The following is a 12,977-nucleotide window of genomic DNA, read 5'->3' as shown; positions in this document are numbered from 1 at the left end:
TAGAAAGTCTTTGGAGGGAGTTGAAAGTCCATGTTGCCCAACAACAGCCCCAAAACATCACTGCTCTAGAGGAAATCTGCATGGAGGAATGGGCCAAAATACCAGCAACAGTGTGTGAAAACCTTGTGAATACTTACAGAAAACGTTTGAGCTCTGTCATTACCAACAAAGGGTATATAACAAAGTATTGAGATAAACTTTTGTTATTGACCAAATACTTATTTTCCACCATAATTTGCAAATAAATTCATTAAAAATCCTACAATGTGATTTTCTGGATTTTTTTCCCTCATTTTGTCTGTCATATTTGAAGTGTCCCTATGATGAAAATTACAGGCCTCTCTCATCTTTTTAAGTGGGAGAACTTGCACAATTGGTGGCTGACTAAATACTTTTTTGCCCCACTGTATATATATATACTTGCTTTCATAGTCTTTAACTGCAGTATTGCACAAACTTTTAAATGGAGTGTTTATCTAGTTGGATAATTTATCAACTTCCAAACAGCTGTAATATTATGATACTGGAAAAAATACAAAAACATACAAAATACATACAATAAATAAATGTCTTTAGGTTGCCTCACAAAGAACAGTTTTGGAGACGTCAACTAAAAAAAGAGACTGTTTTAAGCTTTTGAACACACAAAGATTTACAAGACAAAACATAAAGGAATGGTAAACTGTGGCACACAATATTGATTTGCTTAGAACACAGTGAAGGGGGAAACGTCATAAACGTGACTCCCTGTCGAAGCAGCCCTTCCTCATCTTTCTTCTCTTCTTTTCTTTCCTACCACTGTTCTTGGATAAGCTGTGGGTATAAACACTGGCTGTTAGTGCTTTCCAAGTATACAGCTTCAGAACGTAAGCTTTATACCGATCAGCTGTCCAGCTGCAACAATGAAGATTCTCCATGGAGCATGCTTTTTAGTCCAGGACTAGGCTTAATCGGTGTCCGGGAAACTGCCCCCAAATGTATCATCAACTGATGTCTCAGTTGGGAGGGGCTTTACATTAACATTAGGTTCCTATTTGACATGCTTTAGTAACCTCATGCTAATCCACTCACATGTATAGTATTGTACTGTATGTTCCAGGCAGCTGAGCGGTATGGGGTCTGATGGGCAAGACCTCAGACAATGTTCATGAAAGAGCAGTTCTCGGGAGAGATGTACTAGTAATAAGTCACTCTCTAGTTGTTGCATATCGGAGCCTACAGCTAGCATGCTGTACTGTAGTGCTCCTTGTCAAACTGCCCTGCACAGCCATTGGCTGAGGCATACAGTCAAAGGATGAATGGCATGCTAGCAGAGACTGATTGATACAGTTAGCATCTTTCATGCACTTTACATCCTTGCTGTCTCAGTCATGTCACTTTAAACTGAGCGCATGTTTACTCTCCACTGCCTGTCATATGCATGGGTTTATATTCCAAGCAGTGGAAAGTTAATGGACTTAGCATCCATAATGTTTACCTTTGCCTAACACCGGCAGTTCCTAAGAGCTGCGCACTCTCAGTGTTGATGAACTAAAAGAATTATAATGTAACTTGACAATTTGTTAGAATGCAAAATAAGCAGCATATAGTTTCAACCAAATGATCAATTTAAAAAAATTGACATTTTCCTGTCCTGCATCATATCATGCAACGATAAAAATATTTTTTTTCATTTTTTTTCTTCAAAAAACTGACCAAACAGACTAAGGATGAGCAAGCAAGGGCACGGGGATCAGACTCTTACCTTTGGGGGATTCAGCATCTATGAGGATATAAGGGAACTTATGATAGAGATGGAATGGGAAAATACAGTCAAGAAATGGAACAACTCGTCAGCTCTAAAATGTACCGTCAACCCATTTTGTTTACAGTATTGACTCACAGTATCAATTTCCTAAAAATCCTTTATATGAACATTACACTTGGTAAATATGAGGCATTCTATGGATTCAATGTACATAGATGTTATTTGTTTCTTTAATGGGTTATAACACAAATACACTCGAGGAGGAATCCTAAATTGAGATATTCTAAATGAACTGATGCCGCAGGGAAATTAGCAAGAAGGTTTGAGTTACATGTATGCATCTTAAATTCGGATTCATATTCATACATTTTTATACAGACGGACAGAAAAACAAAAAAACAAAGAGATGTTTTCAACATCAATGTGTTGATTTCGGATGAACACGACTGAGGCAATTCAATACCTTTTTGAGTCTAGCTCTTTTTTAGAGTTGTCAGAGTTGACATTCCACGTGTTTCCAAAAGAGCCTCTGGACATTTCATCAGTGATGTTGAGTGCGGATTCACTCCTAAAAAACAAGACATAATCATGCATAATAATTCACAACAATCAGTAAACTATTTGACTACTAATGAAGCATGAAGTGTGATTCTATTAATATTTTTTCCACTCACAGTGGCTGATAACTTACTTTTGATATCCTTCTAACGGCACCTGCACTACTCCATCTTCCTCTCCCAAAATGCTTTGCTCCTCCTCCTTAGGAATAAGAAAATCAACAGAAACTTATTATACTAGTGATATCTAGTACTGTAAGTAATACATTTGTTAAAACACACGCAGAGATGAACTATTACAACGGAAGTTACATATCTCAAGTAAAAATGATCTACTGATATTGTCACACCCTGATCTGTTTCACCTGTCTTTTTGCTTGGCTCCACCCTCCTCCAGGTGTCGCCCATCTTCCCAATTATTAGTGAAACCTTTGTTCTCCAACTCCTCTGGGAGAACCAGCTTTTTGTAAAAGCAGAGAAGTGCGAATTCCATCGCTCCACCATCCCCTTTCTGGTTTACATCATCGCTGCATGGAGTGTACATATGGATCCCAGGAAGGTGAGAGTGGTGGTGGATTGGCCCCAGCCTCTGTCCAGAGTACAGCTGCAACGTTTGCTGGGATTCGGCAACTTTTATCGCTGCTTTATCCGGGGGCTGCAGCACCCTGGCTTCCCCTGGACCTCAAGTTACATCCCTGCGCCGCCTTCTCCCACCGCCTCAACGCCACAGAGAGGAACTACGATGTGGGGAATCGGTTGCTTCTCCATGTGAAGATGGCGTTGGAGGAGTGGAGGCACTTTCTAGAGGGAGCTGAAGATCCATTCATTGTGTGGACCGACCACAAGAACCTGGAATATCTCCACATCGCCAAGCGCCTCAATTCCAAGCAGGCTAGGTGGGCCCTACTGTTCACCCGGTTCAACTTCTCCTTCTCCTCCCGGCTGGGATCCAAGAATGCCAAGACGGACGTCATGCCGCTATAGCCCCACGACTACTACCCCGGAACCTGAGACCATCCTTCCCACCTCGTGCCTGGCAATGGCAGTCAGCAGGGGATTAGGGAAGCAGGTTCGGGAGGAGCAGTGTTCCCAGCCGAACCCCGGGAGGACCCAGATAACTGGATGTTCGTGCCTGACGCGGTCCACTCCGCGGCCCTGAAGTGACCCACTCCTCCAGGCTTGCCTGCCATCCGGGCTCCCGTAGGACCCTGGCTTTTGTGTGACGACGCTTTTGGTGGCCTACCATATGGTCCCTGACGTTTCCTCATTCATCGCCGCTTGCACTGTCTGTGCACAGAACATGACTCTTTGGCAAGCTCGGTCTGGTCTCCTCCAACCTCTGCCTGTCCCTCACCGTCCCTGGTCTCACATCTCCCTGGACTTTGTCACGGGTCTCCCCCCCGTCTCATGGCAACACCCCCATCCTGACCGTGGTGGATCGGTTTTCCAAAGCCATGAACTTCATTCCTCTCCCCAAGCTACCCTCTGCCAAAGAGACGGCCCAGCTCATAGTGCAGCACGTCTTCCGGATCCATGGACTATTAGTAGACATGATCTCCGACTGGGGTCCTCAATTCTCATCAAGGTTGTGGAAGGCGTTCTGCACCCTCATTGGGTCGTCGGCCAGCCTGTTCTCCGGGGTTTCAGTCCAGTGGCCAGTCGCAGTGAGCCAACCAAGACCTAGAGACTACTCTGCGCTGCCTGGTCTCTGCCAACCCCACCACCTGGAGCCAGCAGCTTGTGTGGGTCAAATAGGCCCGCAATACCCTTCTCTGCTCTGCCATGGGCCTATCACCCGTTTGAGTGTTCCCTAGGGTATCAGCCACTGCTCTTCCCTGAGCAGGAAGACGAGGTCGGCATACATTCTGCCTGGATGTTTGTCCGCCGCAGTCACCGTACCTGGAGGAGTGCCCGGTCGGCCACCGGACTCCCCGGACTCCACCGGACTCCCCGGTATCGTCTAGGGCAGAAGGTAAGGCTGTCCACCTGGGATCTGCCCCTCTGGGTGGGATCCCGCAAACTCTCCCCCCGGTTTCTCGGGCCCGTTTCCCATCTCCAAAGTCATTAGCCCCTCTGCTGTTTGTCTTCTTTTGTCCCATATGCTTCGTATACATCCCACCTTTCATGTGTCCAGAGTTAAACCCATATCTTACAGCCATTTGTCTCCCGTTTCCTGGCCCACCCCACTCCCCCGTCTCATCAACGGCCAACCGGCGTACACAGTGAAGCGTCTCCTGAAGGTTCGACCTAGGGGCAGGGGGATCCAGTACCTGATTTACTGGGAGGGTTATAGCCCGAAGGAGAGGTGCTGGGGGTGCCCCCCAGACCCTGCCTGCCCTGACCCTGCCTGCCCTGGCCCTGCCAGACCCTGCCTGACCCTGCCTGTCCTGCCCCTGCCTGCCCTGGCCCCCCTGCCTGCCCCTGCCTGCCCTGACCCTGCCTGCCCTGCCTGTGCCCTGCCCCCCCTGCCTGCCCTGGCCCTGCCTGCCCCCCTGCCCTGACCCTGCCCCTGCCCCTGCCTGCCCTGCCCCCCTGCCCCATGCCTGCCCCTGACCCCCTGCCCCTGACCCCCTGCCCCTGCCTGCCCTGACCCTGCCTGCCCTGCCCCTGACCCTGCCTGCCCTGACCCTGCTTGCCGTTTTGGACCATTTGCACCCTCTCTGGATTTCTGATCCCTGGTTTGCCGGCCCCTGTATTATAAATAAACGTTTGTTTCTTCGACACTGTCTGTATCTGGGTCCTCCTTGAAACGTGATAGATATATGGCATATTAGTGTCATGTGTTGATTTTTAGGGTTTATTTTAGCCCAAAGGGCTAATCTTCCTTGATGCTATTTTTATACCACAGGAGATTGATGCCACCTTAATTGGGGAGGATGGGCTCGTGGTAATGGCTGGAGCAGAATGAGTGGAATGGTATCAAATCAATCAAACACATTATTTCTGTTTGATGCCTTTCCATTGGCTCCGTTCCAGCCATTATTATGAGCCATCCTCCCCTCATCAGCCTCCACTGTTTCATACCTCTTCTTCAGCATCCTCCAGTTTCTTCTTCTTACTCTCTGGCATTAGATCATCCAGCCAGCTCATCTCTCTCTTGGTGAAGAAGCAATCCATCAATTTCCGAATGAACACCAGCGCCAACACCTGCAAGGAACACAAACCCTACATTACTATACAGACAGAATCCTCTGCAGAAGTCATTTTTGTCCCAGCCATAGGGCAGGAGCCTATCTCCTGTTTCTGTAGAGCATCAAGACATCTAGGTTTCACAATGTATAACTTAAGACATTGTCTTACTTCAATCTACAATATGGCCAAATAAAGCTAAGTACCCAGATTGCCTTCGCATATTTGGCATTTACTGTAACTCCATCCAGATGAATCTACTGTATAAGGCAGAAAGATGTTTGCTAACCATCATGGGGAAGACGATGGCATAATTGGAGGTCTTGATGACCCAGAGCATGACCAGGCAGCTGAGCTGGATGATGGTGAAGAGATGGACCTTCCGCAGGGGAACGTGTCTCAGGTAGATGAAGTCAGGCTGGTGCTTGGCTGGCATGCCAAACAGCTTCAGACGGTCAAATAACTGATAAGCAATAGAACAATGGATTACATTACAACCTCAGGACCATTGTATTCCGGTTTATGTGTTTCTGTACTGTGTTTTAATGTCCTCAGATGGTCTTTGTGAAATTAGCTTTAGATGTAGGTCAAGTGTGCTGGGACTTAGCCTTACAGGCCTATGTTTGTTTTTTAAAATAAATGTCATGCTTTATTCAGACATGCACAGAAACAGATGGGGTGAGAATAAGGAGGGAGATGTAGGAGGAAGGGTGGAGATAGGAATTGAACCCTGGTCTCTGGAGGGAAGGCATGTACACCCCCCCCCTTCCCGCAGTTGTGTCAAGTTGGCTGGGCCTGATCACCGACAACGACGAAACTGCCTATAGGGAGGAGGTCAGAGACCTCGGAGATGATCGTGGACTACAGGACGGGGCTGTAGTGGAGCAGGTTCAGAGCTTCAAGTTTCTTGGTGTCCACATCACTAACAAACTATCATGGTCCAAACATATCAAGACAGTCGTGAAGAGGGCATGACAATGCCTATTCCCCCTCAGGAGACTGAAAAGATTTGGCCTGGGTCCTCAAATCCTCAAAAAGTTCTGCAGTTGCACCATCGAGAGCATCCTGGCTGGTTATATCACCGCCTGGTTGGCAACTTCTCGTCATCCGACTGCAAGGTGCTATAGAGGGTAGTGAGTACCGCACAGTACATCACTGGGGCCAAGCTTCCTGCAATCCAGGATATTTATACCAGGCGGTGTCAGAGGAAGGTCCTAAAAATTGCCAAAGACTCCAGCCACCCTAGTCAAAGACTGTTCTCTCTGCTACCGCATGGCAATCAAATGGCTACCCGGACTATTTGCATTGATGATTGCTTTGCACACTTTTGGCATTCTCTCACCCAGCTTCATGAGGTAGTCACCTGGAATGCATTTCAATTCAACCGGTTTGCCTTGTTAAAAGTTCATTTGAGGAATTTTTTCCCTTCTTAATGCGTTAGAGCCAATCAGTTGTGTTGTGACAAGGTAGGTGGGGATAGCCCTATTTGGTAAAAGACCAAGTCCATATTATGGCAAGAACAGCTCAAATAAGCAAAGAGAAACAACAGTCCATGATTACTTTAAAACTGGGCTCTCCAACCCTGTTTCTGGAGAGCTACCCTTCTGTAGGTTTTCACTCCATCCCCAGTTGTAACTAACCTGATTTCAGCTCATCAACTAGCTAATGAGTAGAATCATGTGTGCTAGAATAGGGTTGGAGCAAAAACCTACAGGAAGGTAGCTCTCCAGGAACAGGGTTGGAAAGCCCTGCTTTAAAACATGAAAGTCAGTCATCCGGAAATATATTTTGATTTGTTGAACCCTTTTTTGGTTACTACATTATTCCATATCTATTATTTCATAGTTTTGATGTCACTATTATTCTACAATGTAGAAAACAATAAAAAATAAAGAAAAACCCTTTAATATGTAGGTGTCCAAACTTTTGACTGGTACTGTACATATTACCTCAATTACCTTGACTAACCTGTACCCCCACACATTGACTCAGTACCGGTACCTCCTTCCTCGTTATTGTTATATTATTGTTCCCCTTTTATTTTTTTAACTTATATTATATTCCCCCTATATTTTGTATTTTAGCCCCCTTTTCTACCCAATGTTGACCTTGTCTCATCACTGCAACTCCCCAACGGGCTCGGGAGGCAACCTGAGTCATGCGTCCTCTGAAACATGACCCAACCACGCTTCTTAACACCCGCCCGCTTAACCTGGAAGCCAGCAGGCGCCAGCCCCGCCACAAGGAGTCGCTAGAGTGTGATGAGCCAAGTAAAGCCCTCCCCTAACCCGGACGACACTGGGCCAATTGTTCACCGCCCGATCATGGCTGGTTGTGACACAGCCCGGGAATGAACCTGAGTCTGTGTTTTGAAGCCTCTAGCACTGCGATGCAGTGCCTTAGACCGCTGCACCACTCGGGAGGCCCCAGACTCTTAAGCATTTCACTGTAAGGTCTACCTGGCACCTGTTGTATTCGGGCACATGTGACAAATAACATTTGATTTGATTTAATGTCCTTTGGGTGGTGGACCATTCTTTATACACACTGGAAACTGTTGAGAGTGAAAAATCAAGCGGCATTGGGATCATCAATAAGGGATCATAGCTTTCACCTGGAGTCACCTGGTCAGTCTATGTCATGGAAAGAGCAGGTGTCCTTAATGTTTTGTACACTCAGTGTATGTCGCTTGTGCCTGGCTTGTTACCCACTCGACCGCGGCCCTGCACCTTACAACAAGTCAATGTCGACTGAATGTCATGTACTGTACAGAAACTGCAGTGTGTTTAGTGATCTCCTACCTGTATTCCTCTGAGCGAAGATGCTCCCATGTACAGGAATACTCCATACAACACAGGCATGGGAATGTACTAAAGGGACAAGAGACATTCTTTTATGATTCAGTCATACAAGCATCAACAAAGAAATGGTTGAAAAGTGAGATTCAACTATACAAAACGTAGCGTAAAATATCGGTCCGCTTTGTGACACTGCAGACTAATACACTGGGTGCAAAATAAATACAGCGACACTTTTATCACACTGCGACAGGAACGGATTTTCGACAGTCCAGAAGCTAGAGCCAACACAATATTCCTCAGAGAAGCTATCTGACCTTGAGCACAGAGGTCATGAACACCGAGCAGCCCATGAGTAGGAAGATCATGAGGCCAGTGAAGCGCTGCTCGCGGATGCCCAGGAACTTGGGTTGTTCCCCGGGGGCCGAGCACTCCGACTCCAGCTTCAGACTGTTGACGTGGGAGATGGAGAGAACGGTGGCAGCCACGAACCAGGGCAAACCCATGATGGAACATACCCCCAGCATGACACCCACCACAAACAAGTCCAAATGGTACCCGCAGCCTTTCTGTGGGGAGGGAAACACAATACAGTACAACTGAGAATACACTACTCAATATTCCGCGGCGGAAACATTTCATAATAGTTCAGAAAAATATTGTCAAAATGTTAACTAATTCCCCAAGTAGAAAGAGATTTCTGAAAGGGACTTTTTTAGTCCATATCAACCAGTACTGGAATCTATTTGACAATCAACTACACATGCACCAAATCAAAGCCAACTAAAAAGTGTACATTCAGGTTATGGTGAACAAAGCCTCCCGTATGAGCTGAGCTGAGCCATTACAGTATCCTACAGTACCTTTAATTTGTGCTCTTTCCTGTTGATGATGACCGCGGTGATCTGCTGGTCCATGAAGATGAGGATGGTGCAGAGCAGAGCAGGGATCACTGTCACGATGGTGGTCCACCAAGGGTTGCCGCCTAACGGGCTGATCAACCAACCACGGTCATCTCTGGTCGGCTGCAAGGATTTGGATTGCTGTCAGATATTGCCTCTACATAGCATGGCACATGTATTTTGAGTCAAAATGTATAATCACCTTGTAATACTTTGTTACATAGCTCACCTTGAACACACTGGGGACTTTTAGTTTTGGAGATGGGACCCCTAAGGCATAGTCCACCAGGACCATGGTAAAGATGGTGATGAACACAGCAAAGTCACTGATGACAGCTCTCAACTGTGCAAGAGAGGGGTGCATGTCAACCGCCTGGTCTTAGTGCAGGGACCATCTATATCATTGTTCAATATCAATCACAGATTGCACAGGGCACTCAAACACTGAGCACCACGGTTATGGATTCAATTCTCCAAAAAAAAAAGGGGGGCTTCCGTGGCCAAACAACGTGATAAGTGGTGCTCCCTTAAATCATAATAGAATCCAACGAAAGTGGGGGAGGCGTGACACTTTTCTTAATTAAAAACCTGTATTTTTTTACTAATTTGCTTTGAACTACCATAATCACACAGTACTCCCATATGACCACTAGAGTGCTCCACTGCACCATAAACCTCAGCAGAAGGACAGAAACCTTGTCTGCAGTCTACAAACGCATAATAGATACAAACCAGTGGGATTACAGTAGGATCTGGGTCTGCTGCCTTACCTTGGTGGGGAAGTAACGGCTGAACTTGAACTCCTTTAGGAAAGCTGACATGAAGACAGTGGAGAAGAAGAGAACCACGGACCAGAAGAGAACATCTGGAATATAGGGTCCGTGAGGGCCACAGGCACTGCCCACAAACTCTCCTCTTTTCTCCATGCAGTCCTGCAACAATAGGTAGAGGAGGGTGATTGGTCTGCCCTACTACAAGTGGAATTAATAGTGCATGACAATGCAGTCAATTACAAAATCCTTTGGTTAAGAGGGCCTTGGATTAAGAGTACAGAAAGCAACATTAATACAAAAAATGTGCTTTTATGGTGATTTGGCATGGGGTAATCCAGAATAATCCAGCCCACCACATGTCCTTAATCTTCTGCACAGGACCAGCTCCATCTGGGAGAGTATGCCACTTTGTGAGGAACACCTGTTTTTGCTCTCTAATTCAGTTTATTAAACCACAAATTGTACTATAAGGCTAGGGTTTTTTTTTCTCAGAACACGAGACCTGTCCCAGATGAACTTCTCTGAATTTGTCTTAATCCTTCCCATAGACTGCACAGATTTCACTAGACACTCTTATACGGTACCTTAACCTCGAGTGCCTCCCAGTAGACCTCAGAAGCAGTGATGTTGTTCTGCTCCCAGTACTGTATGGTGGCATTGCTTGGATCCGGAGGTTCAACACATGAACACCTTATAGAAACAATAGAACACGTCACCGTCAAATCCCTCCTTCACAATCATCTCAAATGAAGATGTTACCTTCGTTCAGAACTCGAAGGAATGTTTTCCCGGACACAGATTTATGCCTAGCTCTGGATTAAAAAAGGCAACGAGTGCAAACGTACGAGTACTGTGTGAGTTTGTCCAGGTTGTTGTTCATGTTGATGGGGTAGTGTTCCCCCAGGTGGATGAGCTTCTCCAATGCCTCGTAGATGAAGATGATGCAGATGAGCGAGGCGAAGGCCTCCTCTGTGAAGCGGGTGATGTAACAGACCAGGGAGCTGGCATCTGTGGCCACTAGGACCAGGCAGAGGAACGCTGTCCACAGCCCTATACAGGTTCTCAGTGAGAGGTAGGATAATCCATACTCCCTGGGGAGAGAGTTAAAACATCACCGATACCTTACACTTTTCATCTAACTAGGCAGGTCAGTTAAGAAGAAACTCTTATCTACAATGACGGCCTGTGAACAGTGCCTGGTTCAGGGGCAGAACGACATATGTTTTTACATCGTCAGCTCGGGGATTTGATCAAGCAACCTTTCAGTTACTGGCCCAACACTCTAACCACTAGGCTACCTGCCACCGCATATATGACCACATCTGTGGGATATGTTATGCACTATCTACAGATATCGGGCAGAATAATGGAAACACTTGAGAAAATGAGGGATGCAAAGTATATTGAAAGCAGGTGCTTCCACACAGGTGTGGTTCCTGAGTTAATTAAGCATTTAACATCCCATCATGCTTAGGGTCATGTATAAAACCGCTGGCAGGCCATTATTCTGTCTACCATGGCTATGCCCCCATGGGATGACAATGCCCCCATCCACAGGGCACGAGTGGTCACTGAATGGTTTTATGAGCATGAAAACTCAGTCACCAGATCTCAACCAATTGAACACTTATGGGAGATTCTGGAGCGGTGCCTGAGACAGCGTTTTCCACCACCGTCTACAAAACACCAAATGATGGAATTTCTCGTGGTGGAATGATGTCGCATCCCTCCAGTAGAGTTCCAGACACTCTTAGAGTCTATGCCCAGGTGCATTGAAGCTGTTCTGGCTTATGGTGGCCCAATGCCCTACTAAGACACTTTATGTTGGTGTTTCCTTTATGTTGGCAGTTACCTGTATATCTATCTATCTGCAGAATATAGTGCATCTGAGGTCGTCATTATGTTATTTCAATACTTTAAAGAAGTATAGATCATTAAATGATCCATGTATTTTGGCAGTACACTCTTCGGAAAAAAAGGTTCCAAAGGTGTTCTTCGGCTCTTCCCATAGGAGAACCCTTTTTGGTTTCAGGTAGATTGAAAGGAACACAAAGGGGTTTTACCTGGAAACAATAAGGTTTCTTCATAGGGTTCTCTTATGGGGACAGGCGAAGAACCATCTAAGGTTATAGATAGCACCTTTTTTTCTAAGAGTGTATAGTGCACACGGTCATCCTATATTGCTATTGTTATAAGGACAGAGGATCATACTACAATCTAATCACAGATTATCTGAGATGTGGGCACAGATACAGAAATGGCCTGAGAGCAGTGGGCTATAGACGATTCATCACATGGGTGTTATAGAATTACGACAGTGTTTTACTCAAACTTACTTGCAGAATTTGTACAATATCTTCTCAAACACCAGTACAGGCCCTGTGCTGCCCAAAATGGTGAGTGGCTGGCCAGCAAACAGGGAATAGGCTATTCCTGTCATTGAGGCGCCAAAAAGCGATTCGATTGCACTCTGCGGGAAACAAATGCAGAGAAATTCTATTAGTAAGAAAAGCTGAACTTCAATCAATCTCAATCGTCATTCTAGCACTGTGTATTCGAAAGGGATGCATACAAATGGCTCCCTATTCCCTATACAGTGCACTACTTTTGAACATGGCCCAAAAGTAGTGCACTAGGTAGGGAATGGGGAGCCATTTGGGATGACAACCAGGGTGTCTTACTATGCGTCCTTCTGTTGCCTCTCCTAGTAGGCCCCCGAACGTGATGACAGGCGACATGCATGCACAGTACAGGAAGAGGAAGGAGGCCAAGCACTGCAGGCTGACAGCGTCTGTGTAGTCAGACAGGTAGTGCGGCGCCTTGCGTTTGATGTCCAACAGGAGACCACCACAGAATCTGGAAATATTATAATGCCATGGAGAAAATAGTGGATTGCATTGATACGGTTATGTATTGCATTTTGCTCTCTCTCTCGAATGATTGAATGAGACTACAACCACATGGGTAACCTGCTGTCTCTACAACCACGTGGGTAACCTGCTGTCTCTACAACCACGTGGGTAACCTGCTGTCTCTACAACCACATGGGTAACCTGCTGTTTCAACAACCA

General features: G+C 46.1%; 1 protein-coding gene across 4 annotated transcripts in view; it reads right to left on the bottom strand.

Moving 5' to 3' along the window:
• Positions 1 to 371: 371 nt before the first annotated feature.
• The window catches only part of LOC112236048 (sodium-driven chloride bicarbonate exchanger), a 39,916-nt gene continuing 27,310 nt past the window's right edge, over positions 372 to 12,977 (bottom strand). For 2 of the 4 annotated variants that reach the window (XM_024404632.2, XM_024404655.2), the window contains 15 exons: positions 12,588 to 12,762; positions 12,243 to 12,376; positions 10,752 to 10,997; positions 10,491 to 10,596; positions 9,904 to 10,065; positions 9,363 to 9,476; positions 9,095 to 9,256; positions 8,549 to 8,800; positions 8,235 to 8,303; positions 5,723 to 5,896; positions 5,329 to 5,451; positions 2,439 to 2,506; positions 2,211 to 2,315; positions 1,745 to 1,781; positions 372 to 813 (listed from right to left, as the gene is read on the bottom strand). In XM_024404632.2, the coding sequence (XP_024260400.1) occupies positions 1,763 to 1,781; positions 2,211 to 2,315; positions 2,439 to 2,506; positions 5,329 to 5,451; positions 5,723 to 5,896; positions 8,235 to 8,303; positions 8,549 to 8,800; positions 9,095 to 9,256; positions 9,363 to 9,476; positions 9,904 to 10,065; positions 10,491 to 10,596; positions 10,752 to 10,997; positions 12,243 to 12,376; positions 12,588 to 12,762 (1,909 nt within the window). In that variant the 3' untranslated portion in view covers positions 372 to 813; positions 1,745 to 1,762. Of the gene's footprint in view, positions 1,782 to 2,210; positions 2,316 to 2,438; positions 2,507 to 5,328; positions 5,452 to 5,722; positions 5,897 to 8,234; positions 8,304 to 8,548; positions 8,801 to 9,094; positions 9,257 to 9,362; positions 9,477 to 9,903; positions 10,066 to 10,490; positions 10,597 to 10,751; positions 10,998 to 12,242; positions 12,377 to 12,587; positions 12,763 to 12,977 lie in introns of all 4 variants that reach the window. The other 2 variants (XM_024404649.2, XM_024404640.2) reach the window with 2 other exon arrangements.

The sequence above is a fragment of the Oncorhynchus tshawytscha genome, linkage group LG03 (assembly GCF_018296145.1).
Source record: "Oncorhynchus tshawytscha isolate Ot180627B linkage group LG03, Otsh_v2.0, whole genome shotgun sequence".
NCBI lineage: Eukaryota > Metazoa > Chordata > Actinopteri > Salmoniformes > Salmonidae > Oncorhynchus > Oncorhynchus tshawytscha.
This window is presented reverse-complemented; position numbering and strand designations above follow the sequence as displayed.